This window comes from Saccopteryx leptura, chromosome 2, assembly GCF_036850995.1.
Source record: "Saccopteryx leptura isolate mSacLep1 chromosome 2, mSacLep1_pri_phased_curated, whole genome shotgun sequence".
NCBI classification, from domain to species: Eukaryota; Metazoa; Chordata; class Mammalia; order Chiroptera; family Emballonuridae; genus Saccopteryx; species Saccopteryx leptura.
In genome coordinates this window covers 40740651-40767371 of record NC_089504.1, presented here as the reverse complement: position 1 = coordinate 40767371, position 26721 = coordinate 40740651, and the positions used below count along the sequence as shown (strand labels likewise).

Below are 26721 nucleotides of genomic sequence, written 5' to 3'. Positions count from 1 at the left end.
CGTGCACCTGGGATTTCTAGCTTCTCATCCATTATGTAGTCTACTGTGCAACCCATCTCTGCTTCTCACACTTGCAGGATAATGTGTCCTGTTTGGTCAGAGCTGCCACATACAGTTGTATGGCCTGTGCACTGCACCATATCTAAGAATCATGTGCACGTCAAAGATGTGTATATTATGGCAGTTGTCTTTCAGGTGGCATCAAAGTATCTTATTTTCCTTTGCTTTAATCAGTTTATTCTGATGATTTTTTTTGACAGATCTAAACAAAATACTTTAAGGGGCCCTGGCCTGATAGCTCAGTTGGTTAAAGTGTTGTCCTGATACACCAAGGTTGTGGGTTTGATTCCTAGTCAGGGCACATAGAAGAATCAACTAATGATTGCATAAGTAAGTAGAATAGCCTTGGCTGGATAGCTCAGTTGGTTGGAGCATCGTCCCAAAGCACAGAGGTTGCTGGTTCAATCCCTGGTCAGGTCACATAAAAGAGCAGATTGATATTCCTGTCTCTCTCTCCCCCTTTCTTCCTTGCTAAAATCAATCAATAACATTTTTTTTTTTTGTATTTTTCTGAAGTTAGAAGTGGAGAGGCAGCCAGACAGACTCCTGCATGCACCCAACCGGGATCCACCTGGCATGCCCACCAGGGGGTAATGCTCTGCCCATCTGGGGCATTGCTGCATTTCGGGGAGCCATTCTAGCTCCTGAGGCAGAGGCCAAGGAGCCATCCTCAGCGCCCGGGCCAACTTTGCTTCAGTGGAGCCTTGGCTGCGGGAGGGGAAGAAAGAAATAGAGAGGAAGGAGAGGGGGAGGGGTGGAGAAGCAGGTGAGCACTTCTCCTGTGTGCCCTGGCTGGGAATCGAACCTGGGACTTCTACACACCAGGCTGACGCTCTACCACTGAGCCAACCAGCCAGGGCCTAAAAATTTTTTTAAATAAGTGGAATAACAAAATCAGTGTTTCTCTCTCTCTTCCTCTCTCTCTATAAAATCAATTTTTAAAAAAAGGATTTAAGGAAGGAAGTTGCTTCTGTTACTAATTCACTGGAAGTTATTGTATGGGCTGAATAGTGATGTTTTAAAATCTCTGAGACTAAAAGAATAGTCTCATGATTCTAAACCTAGACAATGAAATCAGAAACATTATTTATTTAAATGTAAATGTCTGCTGTATAATGACCCTAATATTTAGAGAAATCCTATAGCTAGAAGCATCAGTGTTATAAAGGAGTTTGAGAACAGCCGTGACAGACAAAGGAAAGCATTCTCATATGGGGTTTATGACAAACAGGATGAGCCAGGTGCGTGAGTTTAACATTAACTACACGGTGGACACTCTACCCCAGAGTCCCTGAACCAAAGGGGCATCTGGACCGAGGAGGTGGGAACTCACAGAGGGAGGCCATGAAGGCTGGTGTGTGTGGAACGGGCCTCCAGTCCTGTGCGTTCTAGTCCACAGCCTGCTCCCAGGGGTGCTCTGAATCTTTGGCTGTTTCTTTTGCAGTCTGGGGAGACGGCCCTTCACGTGGCAGCTCGCTACGGCCACGCCGATGTGGTTCAGTTACTGTGCAACTTTGGCTCCAATCCCAATTTCCAGGATAAGGTGGGTCATGGTGGCTGACACTCTCAATTCCGTTTGCTCGCTGCGTGGATGTGTGGGCAGAGAATGATATGCACCAGTCCTTGGGGTTTTATCCAAGTGTCTGCTTAGATTCCAGAGGGTAGGGTCTGTAACACAAGCACCATCTATCATTCTTTTATTTAATCCCCGCCTGGACAACCCTAAAAGGTAGGTGACTATTACTATCGTTTTCACTTTACAAAAGAGGAAACTGAGGCAGGGAGAGGTTCTACATTATTGCAGGAACAAAGGAAGTGAGTCCCAGAGGACAAAGATGCTCAGACAATGTGCTAAAGGAAGAGGATTTATTAGCTGGTGGAGCAGGGTGGCCTACTAGGTACCAAGACACGAGCTCCCCAAAGTTAGCGTTTTTGAGTCTTACATACCTTTACAGCTTCAGCTTTCACCTGAAAGGCACCTGATTTCTTTGTCTGCAGACGTGTGTGTCCCTCATGTCTCCGGGGGGGGGGGGGATGTGAAGGGGAGGTTCGGACCATTTTTCCTTCACTGCTCGCATATCCCGTTTTCCTTGCTAGTGTCTCAAGTTGCTTCAGGGAGCTGGTTAAAGAGCTGCGTGGCTGTGGTTTGTACTTTCTAAACTGACTCGGGCCTTGGGCCCTTCCTCCCTCAGTATCTTGCCCAAGCTCACGTTGCTCATAAGCTGTGGACCTGAGGTTTGGGGTTTGAAACCACACAGCCTGGTTGCAGAGTTCCTCCTGTCAGTAACCAGGACACTGCAATGGCCTCTCAGACATGTGTCTAATGCTGTGGACCATGAACATATAGCTTTACAACTCTGTAAACCTCACAGCCAGCCCTTTCCTTGACTTATTAAAGCCTGGTTATCTCGGTTACTTTTATTTGCCACAGCAATAGTACGTTTAGGTGACTCATCTTTCTGAATATGCACAACAGAAGTCGTGACACATCAAGATTATTAGAAGAATTCTTGTTCGAAGAAGCACCTTCCTACTGTTCATGATCTCAGATGAAGTAAATGAAAGCACTTTCATAAGAAAGATGCTAAAAATCCACCCACACTGGGAATTTATTCAAAAGAGCTGAGATGTTGGTTCCAGTGGGTTCCCCAAAGTTGACTGTCACTCGTGCTGAGAATGCCAAATTCATCCAACACTCAAGTGTTGAGGGAAGAAAACTAATGAAGGAGAAGCCCTTGTCTGTTATTTCAGATTAATGCTTTACTCCAATAAGCTGTTCGTTCATTCTCTCAGTTACCTTGACTTTGCTGCCAAAGTCAGCAGGGACTCTCACCATGCCTGTACTTTCTTTCCTGTTATCGCAACCTCCTCCTCTGTGCACTTGTCTCCCTCGCCAGGAAGAAGAAACCGCTCTGCACTGTGCTGCCTGGCATGGCTACTACTCTGTGGCCAAAGCCCTGTGTGAAGCCGGCTGCAACGTCAACATTAAGAACCGGGAAGGGGAGACGCCCCTCCTGACGGCCTCCGCCCGGGGCTACCACGACATCGTGGAGTGTCTGGCTGAACACGGAGCCGATCTCAATGCCTCTGACAAGGTACTTCGTGGGTGAATGTGTCACACTCACCGAGAAGTGATCGGGGAGCTGGAGGGACCACAGGACTTCCTCAGTTTACCTAAAATAAACTCGAATGCGCCAAATTGTAATTATTATTTGTCTTCTCTGTTCCAAAGATTCCATGAACTTTTCTAGATTCTGTTTAATAATATTTGTTTGTGGCATGTAACAAAAGTTGTGAATTGGTCAGATGACTCAGGTCTCCTTTATTTTTAACCTTTTTAGCTTGGAGCAGCTACAGTGATGATCACGGAACACAAGACAATTTGATTTAGCACTAACTTTGGCAACGCACTAGTTATTTGTAGAGAAACAAAGAAACAGGTGGTTGATTTCTCTCCATCGCCTGCTATTTTGTATAAAGACAATAAACCACTCTTATTTGTCTGGCGATCTCAATTCTACTCCACGTGTTCCTTTTTAAATTAAGCAGATTCAACATAATCTGTTATAATTGTGAACTTTTACTTAAAACGAGGCTGTGATGTTGCTGTATATAGTTAGATTTGGATACCAGATAATATAGTAGCTGCCATTTATGACAAAAAAAGTGGTTCTCAACTGGGTGCAACCCCGCTCCCAGGGGCCATTTGGCAATAGCTGGAGACATTTAATGGTTGTTGTGCCATGAGTGGGCATTACTACTGGCATCTAGTAGATAAAGACCAGTGGTGCTGTTTATACTCCACAGCTCGCAGGACAGGACCAAAATGTTTATATGCTGAGATTAACAAGCCCTGGAACAGAGAAGTTATACAAATGTTTCCAAACCCTCTGCCCAGCTCCTGAAACTCAGCACATCTGCTCACCAGGGATTCTATGCTAGGCAGAAGGAGTTCTCGGACTGGCCTTTAGTGAGAAACAAATATTAAGCACATTATCTTTGCTTTTCATATATGTGACAGCCCTTGAGCAAATCACTTCACGTTTCTTTCTCAGCTTCTGATGTAAAGATTGCTGAGCAAATGTTTTTAAGTGTGTTTGGACTACTTAGTAAAACAGGCCATTGAAATCCCAACAATTACTTAAGTCCTGTACATTCAGAGACAAAAAGAAGTGTCAAGTCTTTCATCTAATTGTACTGGCCAAGCTTAGGTTAACCACGCTGATGGGCAACACAGCCTGATTCTTCAGAGTGGAATGTATGGAGCCTATCCGCCAGACCCCAGGAGTGAAGTCTGTGGTCTTTAATCCTCCTTCAGGCTTTGCAGCAGGGATCCTGTTCCAGTTAAACCTAGCCCGATAGTGCTGGAGAAGCGAGGCCAGGCCCATGTGCCCAAGTGAGAGTGCTCATGGCCTCTGGTGTCTGTTGCAGGACGGACACATCGCTCTTCATCTTGCTGTAAGACGATGTCAGATGGAGGTCATCCACACTCTCATCAGCCAGGGATGTTTCGTCAATTTCCAAGATAGGCACGGCAACACCCCCCTCCACGTGGCCTGCAAAGATGGCAACGTGCCTATTGTGGTGGCCCTCTGTGAAGCCAGCTGCAATTTGGATATCTCCAACAAGGTAAGGCTGGAGAAAAGGACCCCAGAAGGCCAGTATCAGTTGACCTGCCTCTGGTTTTTGCTCAAGTTCCCGTCTGCTTCTCTTCATTGTTCAGTCAGTGTGGCTCAGATGGACCTGTTCTTTGCTTTTGGGACTCTCCACTTGAAGTCATATCTTACATATGACTTTCATATAATTGTGGGAAGTAACATAAAATGATTGCATTGATAAATACTCCCTACCTCACCTGGTTTATGACTTAAGGACAGAGAGAGAGACAGACAGACACCATCTACCTGTAGAGGATCAGAAAACATGGTACACATTGAGGCATCTTGCTGGAGCTCTGAGTCTTCAGGAAAACACCTAACGAGTTAAGATTTGATTGAGATTCCTAAGACCAGTTCTCTCTTCTTACCTTTCTCCCACTGAAAGTGTCATGGTCAGAAGTTTATTGCACCTTTTTTGTGCTCAATGTTGTAAGACCAAGGGGGTGCTATTATTTAGGGAATAAAAAAAGAAATGAAAATAAATAATTCCATGTTCCTAGGTTGATTTTTTAAATCTCAGTATGTCAACTTCTAGAAGATTGGTAACACCTTCCCTTTCCCTAAATAACCACCTAGGTTTTCATTACCAAATAAGATAGAACAGTCGACTATTCATGTGGTTTTGACCCTGTAACTGTATGAGAGACAAGCACTATTCTGTTCAGATTATGTTAAAAACAAAGTCCTATTTTTTATTAATTATGGGGACTTTTTTATAAATGATAGGCATAATGCTAGCAAAATTTTATTATGATTTGTTGGAGGTGAACAAATTAATGTCTGAAGCAACTGGAAATTATACTACTGCAAAAAAATCATTTTTGTTGCATATTATGTGATTAATTCTAATGGAAATTGAAAGTGGTAATCTTCACATTCTAGAAGTATGAAAAGGCAATATCTTAGGTCTTAGCCATTAGCTGCTGGTTGCTTTCTTAGTTTATCCCATTCTAATCTTGCCAAGTCAGTTATGTAAGTGGCTTAAGGGGAAAGCCAAATGTAATATTAAGAAGCATCAAGCCCTTGGCTTTCCTTCTAGGAGTCTTTAAATGAATAAAAAGCAGTTTCAAGGAACATCGTGGCACTCATTTGAATACATTTAGTCTTGGCCATTGTGTGCACAGCTTAGGTGAAGAAGCACCACCTCCCATGCTGTTTTGCACTCATCTAAAGAAGGGAGGGACCTCATGTTCTCCTCACGCCTAAATGCAAAAACTATCCTTGTTAAATATGCTCTATAACATACCCAGCAACATAATCCTAGACTTTCATGTTTAAAAACAACTGGCTCGGCGGGGGGTGGGGGGAGCAGGAAGCATCAACTCCCATACGTGCCTTGACCAGGCAAACCCAGGGTTTCGGACTGGCGGCCTCAGCATTCCAGGTCGGCGCTTTGTCCATTGCACCACCACAGGTCAGGCAATAAATAAAACCTTTAGCCCTGGCCGGTTGGCTCAGCGGTAGAGCGTCGGCCTAGCGTGCGGAGGACCCGGGTTCGATTCCCGGCCAGGGCACACAGGAGAAGCGCCCATTTGCTTCTCCACCCCTCCGCCGCGCTTTCCTCTCTGTCTCTCTCTTCCCCTCCCGCAGCCAAGGCTCCATTGGAGCAAAGATGGCCCGGGCGCTGGGCATGGCTCTGTGGCCTCTGCCTCAGGCGCTAGAGTGGCTCTGGTCGCAATATGGCGACGCCCAGGATGGGCAGAGCATCGCCCCCTGGGGGGCAGAGCACAGCCCCTGGTGGGCGTGCCGGGTGGATCCCGGTCGGGCGCATGCGGGAGTCTGTCTGACTGTTTCGCCCTGTTTCCAGCTTCAGAAAAAAGAAAAAAAAAAAAAAAAAAAAAACCTTTAAAAAAAATTTTTTATTGCTTTTATTTGGGTGACACTGGTTAATATAATTATATAGGTTTCATGTGTTCAATTCTTTTTACATAATAAATGTAAATTCTCTGAAAATAAAAACAACTAGCTCGTTTAATGGGACAGCCTCAGCATTTAAAAATATTTTTCATCGAACTTATTAGGAAGCCTAGCCATTTTCGATACTGTAGATGGCTGTGGTAGTTCATAGACAGTGACATAAACGCGTATTTTCACTATGTACAGCCCAGCGACAGCACGTAGAAGGCATTCAGGAGATGATTTTGTCACTGCGTTGAGCTCAGCTGGAGGAAAACTCCTTTGCTTTCTAATTTCAACCTCTTAGAATCAGCAGCAAAGTTCAGTCCATTCTTCACCCGCCTGGGCAGAATTTCATGATGATCAAGTTCTTTTTGCTTTGTTTTTAATTTATTTATTGATTTTAGAGAGAGAGAGACAGGAACATCAGTCTGTTCCTGTATGAGCCCTGACCAGGGATCGAACTCACAACCTTTGAGTATGGAGATGATGCTCTAACCAACTGAGCTATTCAGCCAAGGCTCATCAAGTTTTTATTAATGTCCCACTGACAGGCTTCCCAGCCACCTTCAGGGCTCAGGCTCAGCTCACAGCAGCTTTGTGGAGGACTTCTCTTTTATACCATTTACCCTTTTAAGTTGTTTGGATATTTTAAATAAGCCCGTGTTAACTCCATAGCAAAGACGGGTATTTGCTAATAAGCAACAGAAGACAGAGATACCCAGACTTTCTTGGTTCCCAACATCTGCAGTATCTCAGTAATTTTTCCACGGTTTCCTCAAGGCAAAAGAAGTACCTTACAGTTCTGTTTATTAAGTAGTTCAGTCTAAACAACTTAGTAAATATTCACATCCTAATAAGTTAGTAGCTGTTGCAGTAAATGATTCACATAAATCGAAAGGAACCTACTATTTTAATGTCATTCTTACACACCCACAATAATGTACTAGTGGGATAGGTGCGCTCATTGGGCACCTCACAGCTCCTCAGACCTTGGAGTCAGACCGGACACCATGACCCTTAACTGCCCACTCTACATTAATTTTCTCAAGATACGTTCTTATTGCAGTCACCAAACCCCCATTGTGCAGACATGATGTCATGGAAAGGAAGACAGAGCAGTCTAATGTGGAGGCTGTGAACTACCTGAATCTAGTTCACCTGGGGTTCGAACCTGCTGGTTTCATTGAAAATCTAAAACATTTATCATGCCCCCATGAATCTACTGCAGTGCCCTGAGGTGCTTTGGCACATAATTTGGAACCATATTCATAAAAAATTTGGTAGGCATGTATTTGGAATTTCACCTCATCAGAATATCTTCACTGGCTGACCTTCCATCCCTTCTTCCCCTGCTGTGTCTGCATTTGAACTGTGGTGCAGATCTTTCTGGAACCTTGGAGCCCATAAGCCCTGACTCAACCCTCCTTTATGCCAGCACAGCAGAGACCTGATTACCTTATGATAAACCTCCCACTCTTTCATCCTTTTGAAGTTTTATTTTGTAGTTCCTCTTTTAACTAAAAAATGCTTAAAAACATTGTGCTTGGCTTGCCTTCGTTGGGAAAGGCAAGCTTCTAGACAAGGCCTCCTGTTTCCATCTGGTGGATCCCAGGTTCCTCCCCCAGCGCTGGCCCCAGGGGATAGGCTCCATTCACTTCATCCTGAGGCACAGTCATGAGAAGGACTCTCTGGGGTCTTTTTGTCTCCTGCAGTACGGACGAACACCTCTGCACCTTGCAGCCAACAATGGGATTCTCGATGTGGTCCGCTACCTCTGTCTGACAGGCGCCAACGTGGAGGCACTGACCTCGGTGAGTAGCCTTCCAGCAGGAAAAGGCAACCAAAAACATCTGCAGCCCTGGCCAGTTGGCTCAGTGGTAGAGTATCGGCCTGGTGTGTGGATGTCCTGGACCCATCTGCTTCTCCACCCCCTCACCCCTACCCCTACTTCTCTCTCTCTCTCTCTCTCTCTCTCTCTCTCTCTCTCTCTCTCTCTCTCTCTTCTCCTCCTGCAGCCATGGCTTGATTGGAGCAAGTTGGCTCTGGGCATTGAGGATGGCTCCATGGCCTCTGCCTCAGGCGCTAAGAGCTCTGGTTGCAATGGAGCAACGCCCCCTGGTGGGCTTGCCAGGTGGATCCTGGTCTGGGTGCATGTAGGAGTCAGTCTCTTTGCCTCCCTTCCTCTCACTGAATTTTTAAAAAGAAAAGAAAAGAATAAAAAACATCTGAGGCCTAAGGGGAAAGGTATTGCTTTGCAGCTGCATTCTAAAGCAGACAAGCTGCTACTAAGCTGTAGCCCCTGCACCGAAGAGCCAGGAACGCTTGCCCATGCGCACCTGGGGTAATACCGGGATACTGCCTCGTGCTCTCCCCTCACCAGGCCTGCATGGCCAGGAGTGCCTGCTGTTTCCCACTGGCCTTTTTGTTCCCCGTGTTACACAACTGTGCCTTTGCCTGTTTCATTAGATGTGTGTGCATTCTCCTTTCCCGAATGCTCCTCCTGGGTGCAGGGCGCTGGAGGGGCCATGGGCTTTCAGGGAGGGCGGGGGCAGGGGCCCTGAGAGTGCGATGATCCGTTGACAAGAGCTGCTGTCTCCTTTAAAAAGTCTGGCTTTGCTGTCAGGCTGCAAGTTATTTTTAAATGCGATTTTGTAATTTCCCTTCACTCACCACTCCTCATTCCAGACCGGTAACCCCCTGCAGGAGAAACCCTCTGATTCACATTTCATGAAAGACCAAAGAGGAAAACATGTCAGCTAAGGAGATAAGCTGACGCTGTTTGCCGCAGTGACGTGTTATCTTTGGAATTGTTTCTGGCCCAGCAGTGGGTTAACTCTCCATTCTCTCTCTCATGTGGGAGGTCCCTAAAACTCACTAGCACTTTGCTGACACAAAGTGTTTTTCTGAGGAGATTCATTGGAGTTTTAATATACTGCTCCCAGAAATTAGGGGATATTTCAAAGTGAATATGAAGCGATAAAAAAGAAAAGAAGCATTTGATTTTTTATTGAACAAGAACATCAGAAAAGCAAACGAGTCAAATGAGATGCAAAACCAACTTTTATTTCATTGGTGAAAATGCACTATACAAAAGGCTGAAAGTACTAGAGTATTGGCAGTTCCCTAACCCCTTCATTTTTGTGAGCAGTGTATATGGCAACAGACCTGAGGTTGGATCAGGGTGCTGGGGATGGATGGAGGGCCTCGTTTCTTGTCAGAAAGGGGCTGACAAACTTTGGTCCATGGACCAGATCCAGCCACTGCCTGTTCTGTAAATGAGGTGTTAGCGGGACGCAGCCATGCCGTTGTTTTCCTGTTGCCAATGGCAGCTTTCACGCAACGAGAGCAGAGGTGAGCAGTGTAACAGAGACCCTGTGGTCCACAGAGTCAAAATACCTACTATCTGGCCCTTTCCAGGATTGTTTGCTGACCTCTAGTCTAGGGTACAGGCATGCCTCGGAGATACTACAGGTTCGGTTCCAGACCACAGCAACAAAGCAAATACCACAATAAAGCAACTCGCACAAGTTTTTCGGCTTCCCAGTACATACAAAAGCTATGTTTATACTACACTGTAGTCCGTGAAGTGTGCAGTGGCATTATGTCTACAACAAACACTATACATACCTTAATTGAAAATTTATTGCTGAAACATGCTAACCATTATCTGAGCTTTCAGACAGTCGGTAGCCTTTTTGCTGGCGGAGGGTCTTGCCTTGATGTTGACGGCTGCTGACCAGTCAGGGTGTTGGTTGCCAAAGGCTGGGGCAGCTATGGGAATTTCTCAAAATAAGACCACAATGAAGTGTGCTGCATGGATTGACTTCCTTTGCAGATGGTTTCTCTGGAGTGTGTAATAACAGTTGATAGCATTTTACTCACAGTAGAACGTCTTTCAAAATTGGAGTCAGTCCTTTCTAACCCTGCCACTACTTTAGCAACTAAATTTATGTGATATTCTAAATCCTTTGTTCTTGTTTCAACAACCTTCACAGCATCTTCCCAGGAGTGGATTCCATCTCCAGGAGCTAGTTTCTTTGCTCACCCGTATGAAGTAATTCCTCATCTGTTAGTTCTTTCATGAGTGGCAGGAATCTAGTCACACTTTCAGGCATCACTTCTAATTCTGGTTCTCTTGTTATTTCCACCACACCTATGGTTACTTCCTGCACTGAAGTCTTGAACCCCAAAGTCATCCACGAGGGTTGGCAGCAACTTCTTCCAAACTCCTGTTGATGTTGATATTTTGACCTCTCCCTGTAAATTACAAATATTCTTAGTGCATCTAGAGTGGTGAATTCTTTCCAGAAGGTTTTCAGTTTACTTTGCCCAGTTCTGTCAGAAGGACCACTATCTATGGCAGCTATAGCCTTATGAAATGTCTTTCTTAAATAAGAGGACTTAAAGTTAAAATTACTCCTCAATCTATGGGCTGCAGAATGAGTGCTGTGTTAGCAGGCATGAAAACAACATGAATCTTGTACATCTTCGTTAGAGCTCCTGGGTGAACAGGTGCATTGTCAGTGAGCAGTGATATTTTGAAAGGAGTCTTTTTTCTGAGCAGTACATCTTAACAGTGGGCTTAAAATATTCAGCAAACCATGTTATAAACAGATGTGCTGCCATCCAGGCTTTGTTGTTTCGTTTGTAGAGCATAGGAAGAGTAGCTATACCATAATTCTTAAGAGCCCTAGGAATTTCAGAATGGTAAATGAGCATTAGCTTCAACTTAGAGTCACTAGCTACATTAGCCCCTAACAAGAGAATCAACCTGTATTTCAAAGCTCTGAAGCCAGGTATTGACTTCTCTCTAGCTAGGGAAGTCCTAGACGATATCTTCTTCCAAAAGAAGGTTGTTTCATCTACATTAAAAAATCTGTATTTAGTACAGCCACCTTTGTTAATTATTCTAGCCAGATCTTCTGGATAACTTACTGTGGCTTCTAATGCATGCTACTCACTAGGGCAGGAGTCCCCAAACTTTTTACACAGGGGCCATTTCACTGTCCCTCAGACCGTTGGAGGGGCGGACTATAAAAAAAACTATGAACAAATCCCTATGCACATTGCACATATATTATTTTAATGTAAAAAACAAAACGAGAACAAATACAATATTTAAAATAAAGAACAAGTAAATTTAAATCAACAAACTGAACAGTATTTCAATGGGAGCTATGCTCCTCTCACTGACCACCAATGAAAGAGGTGCCCCTTCCGGAAGTGCAGCAGGGGCTGGATAAATGGCTTCAGGGGGCCGCAGTTTGGGGACCCCTGCACTAGGGATTTGAGCTGGGGATGGTGTGATCTTTGAGACACTGTGCTCTCTGCTGAGGACATCTCCAATGGAACAATAATACATACCTATGTGTCATGCCCAATATTATTTTATTTTTTGAGAAAGAGAAATAGACAGACTCCTGCATGTGCCTCTACTGGGACCCACCCAGCAACCTCCATCTGGGATGGGTGTTTGAATCAACTGAGCTATTTTTAACACCTGAGGCTGACACACTCAGACCAACCAAGTTACCCTTAGCACCCGGGCCGACACTCGAACTAATTGAGCCACTGGCTGTGGTAGGGAAAGAGAGAGAAAAGAGGGAAAGGGAGAGAAGAAAATGGTCACTTCACATGTGTGCTCTGACCAGGGATCAAACCCAGGACATTCATATGCTGGGCCAATGCTCTATCCATTGAGCAAACCAGCCAGGGCCCATTTTTAATATTCTAATAGCCACATCTAAAAAGGAAAAGAGGAAATTAATTTTAGTAATATATTTAATACAAGATATGTAAAATATTAACATTTTGACATGTAATCAGTGTTTTAAAATGATTGAGATATTTCACATTCTTGGGTTTGGACCAAGTATGTAAAACTCAGCATGTATTTTATACCCAGAGCACATCTTACTTGGGCCACATGTCAAGCAATGAGTACCTGCGTGTGGGGACAGCTCACTCACTGCCTGAGCAGGCAGGCACCCTTCTTCCCATCCTTCCCCACAGCCCTTGGCCCTGCAGCGCCCTCTAGTGTTACCTTCCTCTCCCATTCTGTTCTCAGCCAGGATTATTTGAAAAACCCCTCTGAATGTTTCATCCTCTTTTTTTCTTGTCTTCTGCCCCTCCTCCACCTTCCGCAGTCCTCAACTCCTAGTGACCCTCAGCATGGTCCCCAGTCACTTGCTAGCTCTCTTCTTCAAAACTTTTATTATAAAATACAGTTTTCAAAAAGCATACGAACCAAAAAAAAGTAAAGCTTGATGATTAAGATAAACCCCTTTGTAACACCACTCAGATCAAGAAATAAAACTTTGGAGGCCACCCCAGAGACCCCCAGTAGCCTTTTGCTATGTGTCCTTCTCCCAGCCCTGAGTGCAACCCCCACTCCGACTTTTGTAGTAATCACTGCCTTCCCCTTCCTTATAGTCTTTCTCACCTAAGGACCAGTAGCTTTTTAAAATCCTTTTTCACTGGCTACCTCTCCGGGACTTGTCCCTTCCCTCTCTTTGCTCCTCCTGCAGCAGCCACATCTTCAAACATGCCAGTGATTCACACAGCAAGTGCAGGGCTTCCCCAGGCATGCTGAAGGCTGGGTCTCTTACATCTTCTTCCATTTTTTACTTAACTACCACCTTCTCCCTGAGGCCTTCCTAGACCACTGTTTGTAACAAGGAGAGCTGTAAGGAGGAGAGCAGGGAAGGTTAGGATCGCTGGGAGGTCCAGGAACAGCCCAGGGCAGGGGTCGGGAACCCTTTTGGCTGAGAGAGCCATGAATGCCACATATTTTAAAATGTAATTCCGTGAGAGCCATACAACAACCCATGTACGTTACGCATTATCCAATAAAAATTTGGTGTTGTCCCGGAGGTCAGCTGTGATTGGCTCCAGCCACCCACAACCATGAACATGAGCGGTAGGAAGTGAATGGATTATAATATATGAGAATGTTTTATATTTTTAACATTATTATTTTTATCAAAGATTTGCGAGCCAGATGCAGCCATCAAAAGAGCCACATCTGGCTCACGAGCCATAGGTTCCCAACCCCTGGCCCAGGGAGTTAGCACCTTGCTTGGGGGCGTTTGGCAGAGATCCAGCTCTTATCCCCTTCCCTCTGGGACAGAAACCAGGGAGTTTAGAAAAATCTCATCTCTTGCTTGAATCATTACCACTTCTGTTTGTTTGTTTTTTCTGTGCCTGGTACATACTTTGTTGGTTCTTTCCATTTGGTTTTCTCTAATCTGCTCAGAGTCTGTGCAGTGAGGGTGTCTGTTCCCATCTTGCAGAGGAAGAAACCCAGACTCCAGGAGCCCAAGTGACTGGCCACACAGCTGGTAAGGTGCAGTCAGGACTTAAAGCTGGGTCCTTCTAACTCCAAAGCCCATATTCATCCCACGACACTGGCAGATGTTTCTTTTGGAAGCCTGAGGAGTGTCCTTGAGAGTAATGTGTTTTGCAAAGTGTACCATTCTGTGCAAATGCAAGGGCTGTTGCTGACGATTGTTTTTCTCTCATTCACGAGGCTTAGCGGTGAAGAGTAACGTTTGTTATTAAAATCCTCAGCCTGTCCTCCATGCAGATCTGAGGTCTTCCACAGAAATATATGACACGCCAGAAGACAGAAAACTTAAGTTGAGGCTCAGATTTCCAGAGCAGTGGCTCCTAAACGTTCCTGTACCATAAAATTACCTGAGAGCACTGAGAACCCGGTTCCCAGGGCACACCTCAAACTGATAGAAGCAGAGTGTCTGGGTGGGAGCCAGGCCAGGGGAGTTCTTAAAGACCCAGCGACTGCAGTGTGCAGTGGAGTTTGGGAACTGCTGAACTGATTCTTTTTCTTACCATGTCGGGAAAGGAGTTAGGCAGTTTGGCATGGATCTGTGGTTGGGATGCGGTGCCTAGCATGATACCTAATGCATCACCAAAACAAACCACAAGCCCCTGCCTGTCTCTTGGAAGATTTTTCGAGATTCTGAAGGAGCAGGGAGATGGCACACGACTGTCAACATGCTTCCTCCGGAGCACCCGTCTGAGCTTCCAGTTTCAGCCTAAGATGCCGGTTCTCACCTGGGCGATTTTGTCCAGGGAACACTGGGCAATGGCTGGAGACACTGTGGGATGTCACAAGTTGGGGAAGTGGAATGCTGCTGGCATCTAGTGGTAGAGGCCAGGGGCGCCGCTGAACACCCCGCAGAGCACCGGGCAGACCCTGCAACCGGGAATTGTGTCAATCAGGCCAACGTCGAGAAACGCCGGTCTAATGGGACCCCATGCGTGGCTCAGAGAGTGACTCACTTTGAGAAATCAGAAGGTGTGCTGTTAAACAGATTTGGGCATTTCTCAGCTTCCATGGGAATGGGACTTTGTGATTGATAAACACTGAGAAAGAAGCCAAAATCATCTTCTTCTTCTTGTTTAAAAAATGTTGATTTTATTTAAGTGGAAATTGCTCTTCTTCATCATTTCTACTCTTAAGTGTATAATGCTTCCTAAAACTGCTGCAGAACAGCCCTTAAGCCCGTGTGTCCTCCTGGGTGGCCTGTGACCGCTGCGGCTCCCACCTCCTCGAGTGACTGAGCCGGGGCACACAAGGCAAAGAGGACAGGACCGGGCCGGATTGCCAGGAGGCGCTCAGCAGTGTCAGCCGTTGTTGTGCACACTCGTGGTATAGAAACGGATGAATCTGTTTCTGTGAAACGGCGGCCCTGTGAAACTCTTCTAATTAAAAAGCAAACACCAAAGTGCCACGGACCCTTATTTCCTTGTTGGCGAAAAAAATGTCCAAACCTGTAAGAATTTTTATGAGTTTATTTGAGCCAAACTGGCAATTTCCAGGACACAGAATCTGAGGGGATTGAGAAAATGCTCCGGAGAAGGGCAGTTTTGCACCTTATTTTATACATCAGAATCGAAGAAAGAAAACGTCAGGGGGTCACATTAAAGTCATAGATTTGGGAGGGCAAAGGCAGAGGCGGGAGGAAGGAGAGGGGGAGGTCTCCGAGACTGGATAGAAAGGAAGATGGATAGACACATGCTTCTTTTACACGGAAGGGTATAGGAGAGTTAACAGTAATTAACGGGAGCACAATAACAGTGAGGGTTTCTGTGGTCTGTGCTCGGGTGCAGTGCTTGTGTCCCGAGGGGCTGGAGAAGGGAAGTCGCCCTGGCATCCCAAAGGTATGTCATTGCAGATGCAAAAAGGCAATAAACGGGTTCTGTATCAGGGAATATACCTGCCTACGACAGGATGACCCCCCATGACTTGCTTTCGGTTTGAAAGGTTTAATTTCAAACCATCCATTCAAACCAGACATTAGGTCTCCTGAATTTGTAAGGCTGCCATGCAGGCCTCCCCTGACTTTGACAGGTTCAGTATGTGACCCCTTTTTCGTCCATATCCTCCTTTTATGTTCACTGAAAATCTTTAGATAAAATTGTCTGTTAAACTAAAGCCTTTGAATGCACAGTCATTACTGGTAACTAGCATGTCGGTGCTGAGGTTCCTCTATGAAAGTACTTTAAGACGTTGGCTGGCACTAACTAGAATTGGCATCTAATGACAATCTTTATTGTCTGCCTAATTGGAGAACGGTTCAGTTCACCCAGTAATCTGCCTGCTAACGAGGAGCTGAGTTTGATTAAAGCCTGGGAGCCTGAGACATCTCACCGTTGGGCCTCAAAGCACCAGGGCCCGATGTCTTCCCACTACTTCTTTTCCTTTCCCGCACGGTCAGGTGAGACAAGGATTCCACAGAAAGGGAAATAAGCCCAGATGTGCTCTTTCTGCCCATCTCCTGTTCTGGTTTCTGCCTCCAACGGCAGAACTGGTGTGAGGAACACACAGCTCTCTGTTGCGAAGGGACAGAAACTAATCATTTTTCTCCAACAGGATGGGAAGACAGCAGAAGATCTTGCTAGATCGGAACAGCATGAACATGTAGCAGGTCTTCTTGCAAGACTCCGAAAGGTGAGAAATTCAGTTTATCGGTCTGAAGGTCTGTTTTTATGTGAAAATGTGTCTTTTGCCCTGTAGATTCTGAGAATGAGTCTTTGGACTCCCAGGCTGCTGTCCCTGTACTGTGTTTTGCGTATTCATTTGCCTAAATGTATCATCTCCCTGTCCGGTTTCTTCTGTATTTGTACTTGGAGACCGTTTGACCTCTTTACAATTGTGCTTAACTCCTCTCCTCCTGCCCTCTCTGTAATATCTGCCCCCAGACAGTGGATGGGAAGGGAGAAAGCTGACTGCTTCTTTCCTTCTTGATGTTTGGAGCTTCAAGACGCCAATGTATGCTCTGGTTTTTTTAACATCATTTTTTCGAAGTTTAAGGAAACATGACAAAAATAAGTAAATGCAGGTGTGACTTTCTAGCCTATGTTATAGCATCGTGTATTAAGAGACTTCAATATAGTCATATCCTTTAATCTAGGGACTCTATGTCTGGGACTCTATCCTAAAGAAATGAAAGAAACACAGGGAAAAAAAGTTTTATGCACAAAGATGTTCGTTGCAGTGTTGTTTATAATTTTCATATTATAAACATCAGATGCTCAACAATAATGTCTAGCAAATTATCATACAACTATAGAATAGAATGGTTGTAGGCCATTAAAATATTTTTAAGAGGTTTTTAGTGACAGCAGTTTAATGCTTAGGATGTTCCTGGACTTCAAAGCAGAAGATAAATTATGTGCACATTATAATCTCAACTATGTTTTTCTGAAATGTGTGGGAAAAAAGATGTTAACAATGGTGTTTTTGGATTTTGCTAGTATAATTAACATGTTCTTTTTTTATACCTCACTGTATTTTCCAAATCTCCTATAATGATTTTTCAAAAAACAAACTGTATTGAAAGGGAAAAATAATTTAGTCTGTTTAAGTGCTGATTGAAAAGATATTGCCCCAAATAAGCTCAGGGTATCCTACAGAAGTCCTGCCTATGAGTTGAAACATGCCCAGGGGAGAGGTGGAAATGTCTTAACTTTCAGCTACCAACGCTGCATTTTCATAGTGGTCCCTGGTTGGGGGTTAGGCAAGGAGATACATCGATGAGAATATTTGTTCCCCAGTGCTTGGAGTTGACTTTGGGGGGGGTGCAAGAGAGAATAATCTATTTTCACACCTTCCTGCTTTGGAGTCTGTGGACTGGTCACAAAGGCTCTGGTCAGGCAACCAGCAAACACTGGGTTCTCCCAGGCTATTGCAGGGTTCCGTTTATCCTTTGTTCTGGAAACTCCAGAAAGAAATCAGTCTGGAAAAACTCTCCTCGCCTTACTCACTTTTTCTTACAGGAAACCAGACTCAAGTTGGTGAAGCAACATGCTACCAAGCACAGAGCCCAGGCTCAGACCCCACGTAGACACGTCCGGGCCAGTGCTCCGCAGGGGGCTCATGCCGTCAGTGTATTCCCCTTCCCCCAGCCAGGGGCAGTTATTCCCCATGCTGGGCTTGTCAGCTCGGTGACTGCAAGCATCTCCTCCCTGGGGATAACCCGGGGCCCACGCCCCTCGCAGACTATGCCAGAACTGGGTGCCCAAGGAGACCCCCGGATTTGGGACTTGTTTTCCTTAGTCATTCCCTCGAAGGACCCTTGACCTCAGCTTCCGGAGGAGCCAGAAAGGGGAGGGTTGAGTGACAGGTATTTCCAGCCACACTCCAGTGTGTCGGATGGGTGGGGCTGCCTGTCTTCACAGGATTCCAGGACTCCCGGCACCTGCTGTGACAGTTCCCACACTCCTCCAGTCATTGTGGGGGGGAAAAAAAAGGCCACAATTTTCTAACACCCCCTGGGTGGTGCCACCCTCTGAAGACCTACCCTTCATCCTAAACACGTTTCAGGGGAAGAAACTTATACCTGGACAGCAGGGCGGTTGGCCTGAAATGGCGAAAACATTGCATTTGGTTTCCAAATGGGCCAAATTAGCAAAAGAAAAGCTCCCTGTGTTTTCACCTCTAATCAGCTGCCAAACCTAGAAATATATTTTAAAACAGTGTGTGCTAGGGCAGCCCTGGGCCCCTGTTCCAGAAGTAGGACCAAGGTCATCTTGCTGGCCAGCACGGGGCAGCAGAGGACAGGCCAGAGGAGAGAGGGCATCTCCACGTTTAGACGGCACAGGGGGCAGACCCGTGGGAGCTGAAACCTTTCAGCCGTGCATCTGGGCAGGGCCGGAGGGAGGCTGGCCGAGGTGGGTCTTGTGGGAGAAAGAAGAACACAGCTCAGCCCTGAGTGGGGTGGTGTCTGCTGTGACCCAGTTCAACACAAAGTGACTTGTGAGCAGTTGGGTGAGGGACCTCTGGTCTATCTGGGAAGCCCACCATCAGCGTCTCTTCCCAACCGCGTGTTCAGTGCCGCCACACTGGGGCTTGTAGTCAACTATGGCGGCAGTTTACACCACAGGAGTGGCAAACATTACAAATCAGGGCCGTTTCCTCCCTAGCAAGCTGGTTGAGTAGCACACTATTGCTTCAGGGTCTCTGGAAGCACCCCAGTCACACCCTGGGTTTTAGATACAGTCTTTTTATAGAATAAGAACCGCCTGTCCCTTCTGCTCACCACTGTGCTCTCCCCCACCACTAAACAAAGCCCAGTTCAGCCCTCAGAACCTGCCCACTAACTGTGCTGTTGCTTAGCCAACCAAAATACTAGTCTCAGGAGGTTTGGGGAGTTGGCTTATTTTTATTTTGTTTGATTGTCCTTCTAATCAGATTTTCCATAAGCTGATATAAAAGTAGTTGCTTTTCCTAAGCCCAAGACTAGACACTGAGAATGGTACCCAGGAATATTTGGGAAAAGAGCACAAAGTTGGGAATTTGCCCAGAATTTAAAATTTACAAGTAAGCTGCATTTGCATAATTAAGAGCTTCTGTTCCATCGGTGCTGGGTCTGATTACATCCTGCCACGTGCAGAAAGCCACATCACCTCCCCAAGCTCTTATCTGGCTTTCCCAGATTGCAGGATGCTCGTCCCTGTCCATCAGCGGATGTTGAGTCATCTGTTCTGATGAGAAAGTGGAAGCTGAATTTCCAGAGGGGAAAGTTGCTGGAAGAAAGGGAACTAAAGGGCTTCAATGAGCAAAGAGATTACCAAATAATATTCATTTAAAAGACAGTCACAGAGTCTACTGCATGCCAAGAACTGTTCTAAAGCTCTAAAGAGATCACAATGAACTAAAGGGGGCAAGACTCAGCCAATAAACATAAAAGAAAAATGCAAAATAAGCCAAATTAGAGGTTGGCAAACGATGGCCTATAAGCCAAAACTGACCAGCCAACAGTTTTTTGTAAATAAAGTTTTATTGAAACACAGCCATACGCCTTCATTGACTACTGTCTCTGGCTGGTTTCTGGATACGTGCAAGTCCCAGCAGAGACCACCAGGCCCTTTACAGGAAGTTCTGCTGCCCCCTAGTGTAAGTGCAAGGGATTCGAATAGGGAGAAATGAAAGAGTAAGAGGAGGCGGTGGCAGCTACTTTCCACTGACTGGTCAGGGAATGCCTCTCTCATGGTGACATTTAAACCCATACCTGAAGGACAAGAAATAGGAGGCAGTCAGAAAGAGTTGGTGGAAAACAGAAAAAGTAATGAATGCAAAGGGCCTGGGGCAGTAAAGAATGTGGTGTGTCCCAGGAAACGGACCAAGAAGGAGGGTTAGGGCTAGCTGGAGAGCTCAAGCACAGTGGTCTGAGCAGAGAAGGATGCTGAGACCATCCAATCAGAGAAGTAGGTTGGGCTTTACAGACCTTGGTAAAGAGATTGGGGCTTGGGCCTGACCAGGCAGTAACACAGTGGATAACATCAACCAGGGATGCTGAGAACCCGGGTTCTAAACCCCGAGGTCTCCAGCTTGAGCATGGGGTCGCTGGCTTGAGTGTGGGATCATAGACATGATCCCATGGTTGCCAGCTTGAGCCCAAAGGTCACTGGCTTGAGCAAGGGGTCACTGACTCAGCTAAAACCTCCTGATCAAGGCACATATGAGAAAGCAATCAATGAACAACTAAAGTGCTGCAACTACGAGTTGATGCTTCTCATCTCTTTTCCTTCATGTCTGTCTGTCCCTGTCTCTCTCTCACTAAAAGAGAGAGAGAGAGATTGGGGTTTGTTTCAGTTGTATTAAACAAGCGAGAACAAGATCTGACTTAGGTTTTAGGACTTGACCTCTCAGTGCTCAGAAGGTCCAGATAGAAGGGGTCCTGGTAGCCAGGTGAACTATGAAGGTGCTTGGACTGGGGTTCTCCAGGCTGTGACTGTGCAAGAATACAAATGGACGCTCACGCTCCTGGGTAGATGTTTGAAGTCTAAGATTGAAGCTAACAGGGAGGGAAACGTGTGTCCTGCCGCCCACTTTCACAGCACACCTTTACGACCACCTGGACAGCCAGTTCGGGTTCAGAGTTCTGATTCTCTGAACTCTGGCGGTCGATGCTGCTTCCCCCTCATCTTTCCAGCGCCGACAGCCCTGCACGCAAGAGATCACACTCACAGACACTCGGGGCCTCCAGCCACCCCTGATGGTTTGGGGGCGCAGTGGGAGACACAAACAAGAGAATATTTCAAATGATGAGAGAGGATTTAGGGACTACGATACTCCCAACTCTCCACTCCCCTGGCGTTGTTAACTGCAGTGAGGGCTTTGTGGCCAGCCCAGGCATGCGGAGACTTTGCAGCTCCTGTTACATATAGACTAGGGGTGGAATTTTGTGCTCCCCTTTCAGAGAAATCGATATTCTGTCGTCTTCAGAGCCTCTCGGCATCCAAACCTTAGCCTGCATTGGAGAGCACAATCTATTGTGGGTTGATGGAAGCTGTCTTGCAGAGACTGGTCAGAACCCGTAATCCACCCCTGCTGCACCATCTAGTGGTGAAAAGTGATACTTCGGTGCCCACCACGTGGAGAGAGATTTCAGAAACTTCTGTCGGTCCTGTATATCTTTATCAAATTTAGTTATATTTAGATTCTCCAAGGTTTTTAGTGAGCATGAGGAGGGATCACCCTGCAAGATGAGTATAGATTTCTGTTTTTTATTATTGTTGATTTTAGAGACGGAGGAAGGGGAGAGAGAAACAGGAACATCAACCTGCTCCTGTAGGTGCCCTGACCGAGGATCCAAGTAGCAGCCTCTGCACTTCAGGACGATGCTCTAACCCACTGAGCTACCTGGCCAGGGCAGGGTTAGATTTCTTTAAAAAGAAGACTCGAGCTTATTTGGTTAGACAAAGTGGTGTGGGAGTCAGTGCCAGCCAAGCCCTTTAGCTCCTGGTAGGAGGGAAAGGGAAGGGCTGGAGATCTGGGCAGAGGCCTTGGGCAGAGGCCAGGAGGGAAGGTGGCACGTCTGTGGTCCTTTTATGCCTTTTGGCTTTGAAATCCTTTCCTCACTGCCTTTCCTCATCCTCACTCAAATAGAGTGGATGTGTGGGTGTGTTCATATGATCATAGGACGTCATAAAAGCTGAGCTGGGAGTCCAGCAAAGCAGTATTTTCTTGGGGAGGAAACAAGATATCTTGAAGACAGTATTGTTTGGGAAACAGCCTGTGAGCTTGTGACTGATCCTGATATGAGCACAGCCTCTTCATATGGAGACTTGCTGTTTCTGATGAAGAATTAAAGCCTTCTTTACCTCCCGGGGACACCAGAGATGCTAACACAGCCCACCCAGCGATCCGAGTCACTTGCTCAGGAAGAGAGGTGCTGAAATGAGATGTGACCCGTTTCTGTGAAAATCCAAAGCAGGGAGAGTTCATCTTACTCTTTGCCTTTTGATAACAGACTTATAAATCTTACTTTAAATCAGAATGCCCCCAAGGTGACATTGCACCTAGGGACCTTGCACCAAAGTGGGGCGTGTCTTTTGAGTGGGACAAACTGGAAACGCCCTCCTTGAATATTCTTCAGTGCTGTAACTCAGTCCAGCACACCCCACTTTGCAATCCTGCCCTCAAGTTACAAATCTTGGTTTAAAACCCACCGCCTCCCCTGAGCAGCAGTAGAAAGAAGACCTGGTGGTGAGTTCTGTCTTTGCCTTAGGGAAGTGCCAGTGGCCCCTCTGAGCCTCGGTTGCCCATCTGAAAGGGAGCATGACCACATTAACCACAAAGGTTTCTTTGAGGTTTAAATAAGGAGTGTTAGTGACCGCACAAGTAAGCTAGAAGATGTCGTACACGTGGACGTTACTGCTGCAGACTGAAAAATCATCCATCTCCACTCCAGGTGCTAAAGAAAAAGTAATTCATGACCCCTTATTAAGGACAGGAATGCAGACTCTATTCAGGGGCCACTGCAGTGGGGGTTGTAGCAGAGGAGAGAGGTAAGCTCAGCTCTGACTTCAGTAAGGACAAGTGGAGATTTATAGCCAAGGAGCAAGGTGGGGTCTGTAGATAAAAAATTGCATCAAGACCAGCGAGCTTCGCCTGACCAGGCGGTGGTGCGGTGGATAGAGCGTCGGACTGGGATGCGGAGGACCCAGGTTTGAGACCTCGAGGTCGCCAGCTTGAGCGTGGGCTCATCTGGTTTGAGCAGAGCTCATCAGCTTGGACTCAAGGTCGTTGGCTCGAGCAAGGGGTTACTCGGTCTGCTGAAGTCCCACGGTCAGAGCATATATGGGAGAGCAATCAATGAACAATTAAGGTGTTGCAACGAAAAACTGATGATTGATGCCTCTCATCTCTCTTTGTTCCTGTCTATCTATTCCTATCTATCCCTCTCTCTGACTCTCTCTCTGTCTCTGTAAAAAAAAAAAAAAAACCCAGCGAGCTTCTCGCCTGACCAACTGTGTTGAATTCTCTGAGGTGGTCAGCCAGGTGCAGCTACAGCAGGAGGCAGAGAGGAGGGAGGCTCAGAAGGAAACAACGTTTCTTAGACTCCTAAGTTTCAGAGATAGGTGTCGGGAGGAAGGACCCAAGGCACAAGCTCCACCAAGGGGGAGAAGCAGAGAGGACCTGTGGCAAGGACCTTTATTGGGGGCCAGGGTGGGGTACACAAAAAAGGCACCGAGGATATCACTGGTGTGTTTGAATGTCACAGAGCCACAGTTGAGGAGGTAGGAAGGGAACCACTTATCATACTGATGGTTCTGGGTGGGTGCCCTTAGCCCATTCAGGGACGCTAAGGCAGTAAGAAAATAAGACGTTTTAAAGGTTACAGGACACAGACTTGAGGATTCTTGCTAAGGGCAGGATGGGGTGATGAGATATCAAAGGTGGGGGGTGAGCAATATGATCAGATATCAAGGGGGGAGGAGGGATTGTCACTAAACTGATCCAACAGGATTCTTGCTAAAACTGAACTAACCGGGCTGTGGACACAGGCCAAGGTCAAGACCTGAGGGCTGAGGGCCTTACTAGAGTTAGGACAAATAAAGTCTTCGTCAGTGGCTGGTTCTTCTCTTGCCTCTGTGTCTGCGACCAGCCTGGGAAACAGGCACACAAACGTTGCCAGACGCTTCTGGCTACCACTGCCCTGCACGGAACTCAAAGGAGTGATGCTCAGTGGTGGGCAGTGCAGAGCCAGGCCCACAGGACTGCTCCCCGCTGCACAGGAGCAAGCCGGCCCTGGCTCAGAGAGGCTTCTGCAGGCACCCGGGGCAGCGTTGTCCATGGGACCATGGTCCAAGTCACATTAGAGTGGAACGGCCTGAGGAACTCATGCAGAAGAAAAGAATATGCTCTCACCCCTTCCCACAGGACAGGAAACAGACAAGAAAGAGCCACAAGTTCATTCATTGCACAGGCACCCGGAACCCAGTGATCGGATTAAAGGCCACGCGGTTTCTCTGCCTTTCACCTGTCTCAGGACTAACAGACACTGGCGTCACACAAAGGATCTGTGTGTCTGTGTGTGTGAGGAAGCTGTGTGTCACAAAATAGGTGGAGAACTTTTGTGTACTCTGTGAATCTGTGAATTGCTCAGAAGGGGAGGTGATCCTCACCACACGGTGAAGGTGTGAGCAGGGGATGCTGATTGAAAAGGAAAAGGGCTGGTTTTGAAGGTTAAATATATAGAATGAAGGAAGGTGGACCTGCTTCAGGTCATCGTGGGCTGATGTGCAACAGTAGGCAGCATCCGAGAGATATCCAGCCCCCCATTCCTTCCAGCCTGGTCGGCAGTACCTCCATATGTTACTATCTCAGAAGAGAACCTTTTCAGCTTTTGTGCTTCCTTCCTAATTCAAGGAAATTGCTGGCAAAATACCCCAGCCCTTTCTGTGCTCTGCAGCACTTTGCCTTTGAGGTTCAAAGAAGAAATCAGAGTAAAAACAACTTCACGTTCTACGGATCATTGTCCAAACCATGGTCTCCGACCCTAGCCAGTCCAACCTTGTCTAACGTGCATTTAGTGGTGCCTTCTTTACCCTCCAGAAATGAAATTAACAGATAACAACATACCTACTCAGGTATTTTAAAAAAATTAATAGGATGCCTTAACTGTAATATAACAAAGACACCAAAGAAAAATATTTACAGTAAAATCTAGTGTTTCAGTATGTGGAGCACAGGGCATGAGGGGGCGTAATGAAATTGGCAGACTCCCCAGCCCGCCCATGGTCGCTGAACACAGTGCCTACAGACGCCCGGATGGCGTCTGCTGCCATGACTCTCGGAAAGAGCAAAATTATTTACATATATTTCCCACCAATTTATAAAATAGTGCATTCTTGGAAAACTCAGTATGTATTAACCATACCCTTTCCCCCCCTTAAAGAAAATACCTGCCGGGTCATATGTAAAATGAGTCAGTTAATCCTAAAATCAGATACTATAAACAGGTTTATTTCCTATATAAATGCTCAGCAGACACTCAGAAGTCAGCCCAGGAGAAATCTTACTGTTCAGGACATGGTGTACATATATCTGGGCACCTCAGACCCACCACCAGAAGCATCCCCCAAGAGTGACAACTAAAAATGCCACCGCAGATGTCTTAAAAGCCTGCTAAGGGACAGTGTTGCCCTACTGAGAAAGAGGGGTTACAATTTATCAATAAAAAATAAGGGTAGGACCTAACCAGTGATGATGCGGTAGATAAAGCATCCATACGGAATGCTGAGGTCTCAAGTTCAAAACCCCGAGGTCTCCCAACTCTGAGCACAGGCTCATCAGCATGGAGTTGCTGATTTGAGCAGGGCACTCATCCACGAGATCCCAAACTTTACCAGCTTGAGCCTAAAGGTCACTGGCTTCAGCAAAGGGACGCTGGCTCAGCCCTTGACACAAGAAGCAACCAATGTACAGCTAAAGTGAAAGCGACTACGAGTTGATGCTTCTCACCCTCCCTGTCTCTCTAGCTTGCTCGCTGTTTGTGTGTGTGTGTGTGTGTGTGTCTCTCTCTCTCTCTCAAATAAAATAACATTAAATTAAATTAAATTATATTTAAAAAGAAAAGAGGGATAGGAACTTTGTAGCCTTCAGGAGAGTTGTGAGTTTGTTATACAAGCTTGCTTGGTTGTTTGTGGGAAAAGTAACGGTGGCTCAGCCAGGATTTAGAACTGGAAGCACTGGCCTGGCCAGGTCTGTGGATGCACTGAGACAGAAAGGAGGGCATTCATGTCTGAAATGCTCTTGCATGGGTCACCTTTGACTCAAGTCATTTATCCCACACCTCTATTGAACATCCTGTCTGGGCCAGGTGCCGGGGCTGCCGTCTCCCCTGTTAGGTTGGCTCCTATCCTAAAGGGCAAGAGCTTAACACAAGCACCCTGCTGTTTGGTGAGGTTATGATGAAGAACCATGTGTGGGCCTGAACCTGCCAGGGAGAAAAATTCCAAGAGAAGTCAAGATAGGTCTCGTGGGACGCATGGAAGTTAACAGGCTGGAGCAGAGAGGATCATCCTGGGTAGTAGAGAAGGAACCACCTCAGGCTGCGTGTCTCAGCTCTAACAGGTCCTGTTAGAGAGCCAGCAGCCAGGCAGGGTGGTGGAAATGAGACTGGCGTGTGAGACTGGGTGGGGCCAGGGTGGCATGATTGATGTCCCACAATGTAGACCTTGAGGTGCATTCTCTGAGTGCACAGAACACCTTGCCAGCACCAGCCCTTCCGTTATATTTGACGTCAGAGTGTTCACATGTCTGTGTCTCCCAAGACCGCAGATCTGGGAC

At 46.4% G+C, this 26721-nt stretch overlaps 1 protein-coding gene across 5 annotated transcripts in view; it reads left to right on the top strand.

The window, feature by feature from the left end:
* The window catches only part of DAPK1 (death associated protein kinase 1), a 192860-nt gene that overhangs the window by 145940 nt on the left and 20199 nt on the right, over positions 1 to 26721 (top strand). For all 5 annotated transcript variants that reach the window (XM_066367854.1, XM_066367853.1, XM_066367850.1 and 2 more), the window contains exons 15-19: positions 1505 to 1603; positions 2958 to 3155; positions 4492 to 4689; positions 8330 to 8428; positions 16513 to 16590. In XM_066367854.1, coding sequence (XP_066223951.1) covers positions 1505 to 1603; positions 2958 to 3155; positions 4492 to 4689; positions 8330 to 8428; positions 16513 to 16590 — 672 coding nt within the window. The remainder of the gene's footprint in view (positions 1 to 1504; positions 1604 to 2957; positions 3156 to 4491; positions 4690 to 8329; positions 8429 to 16512; positions 16591 to 26721) is intronic.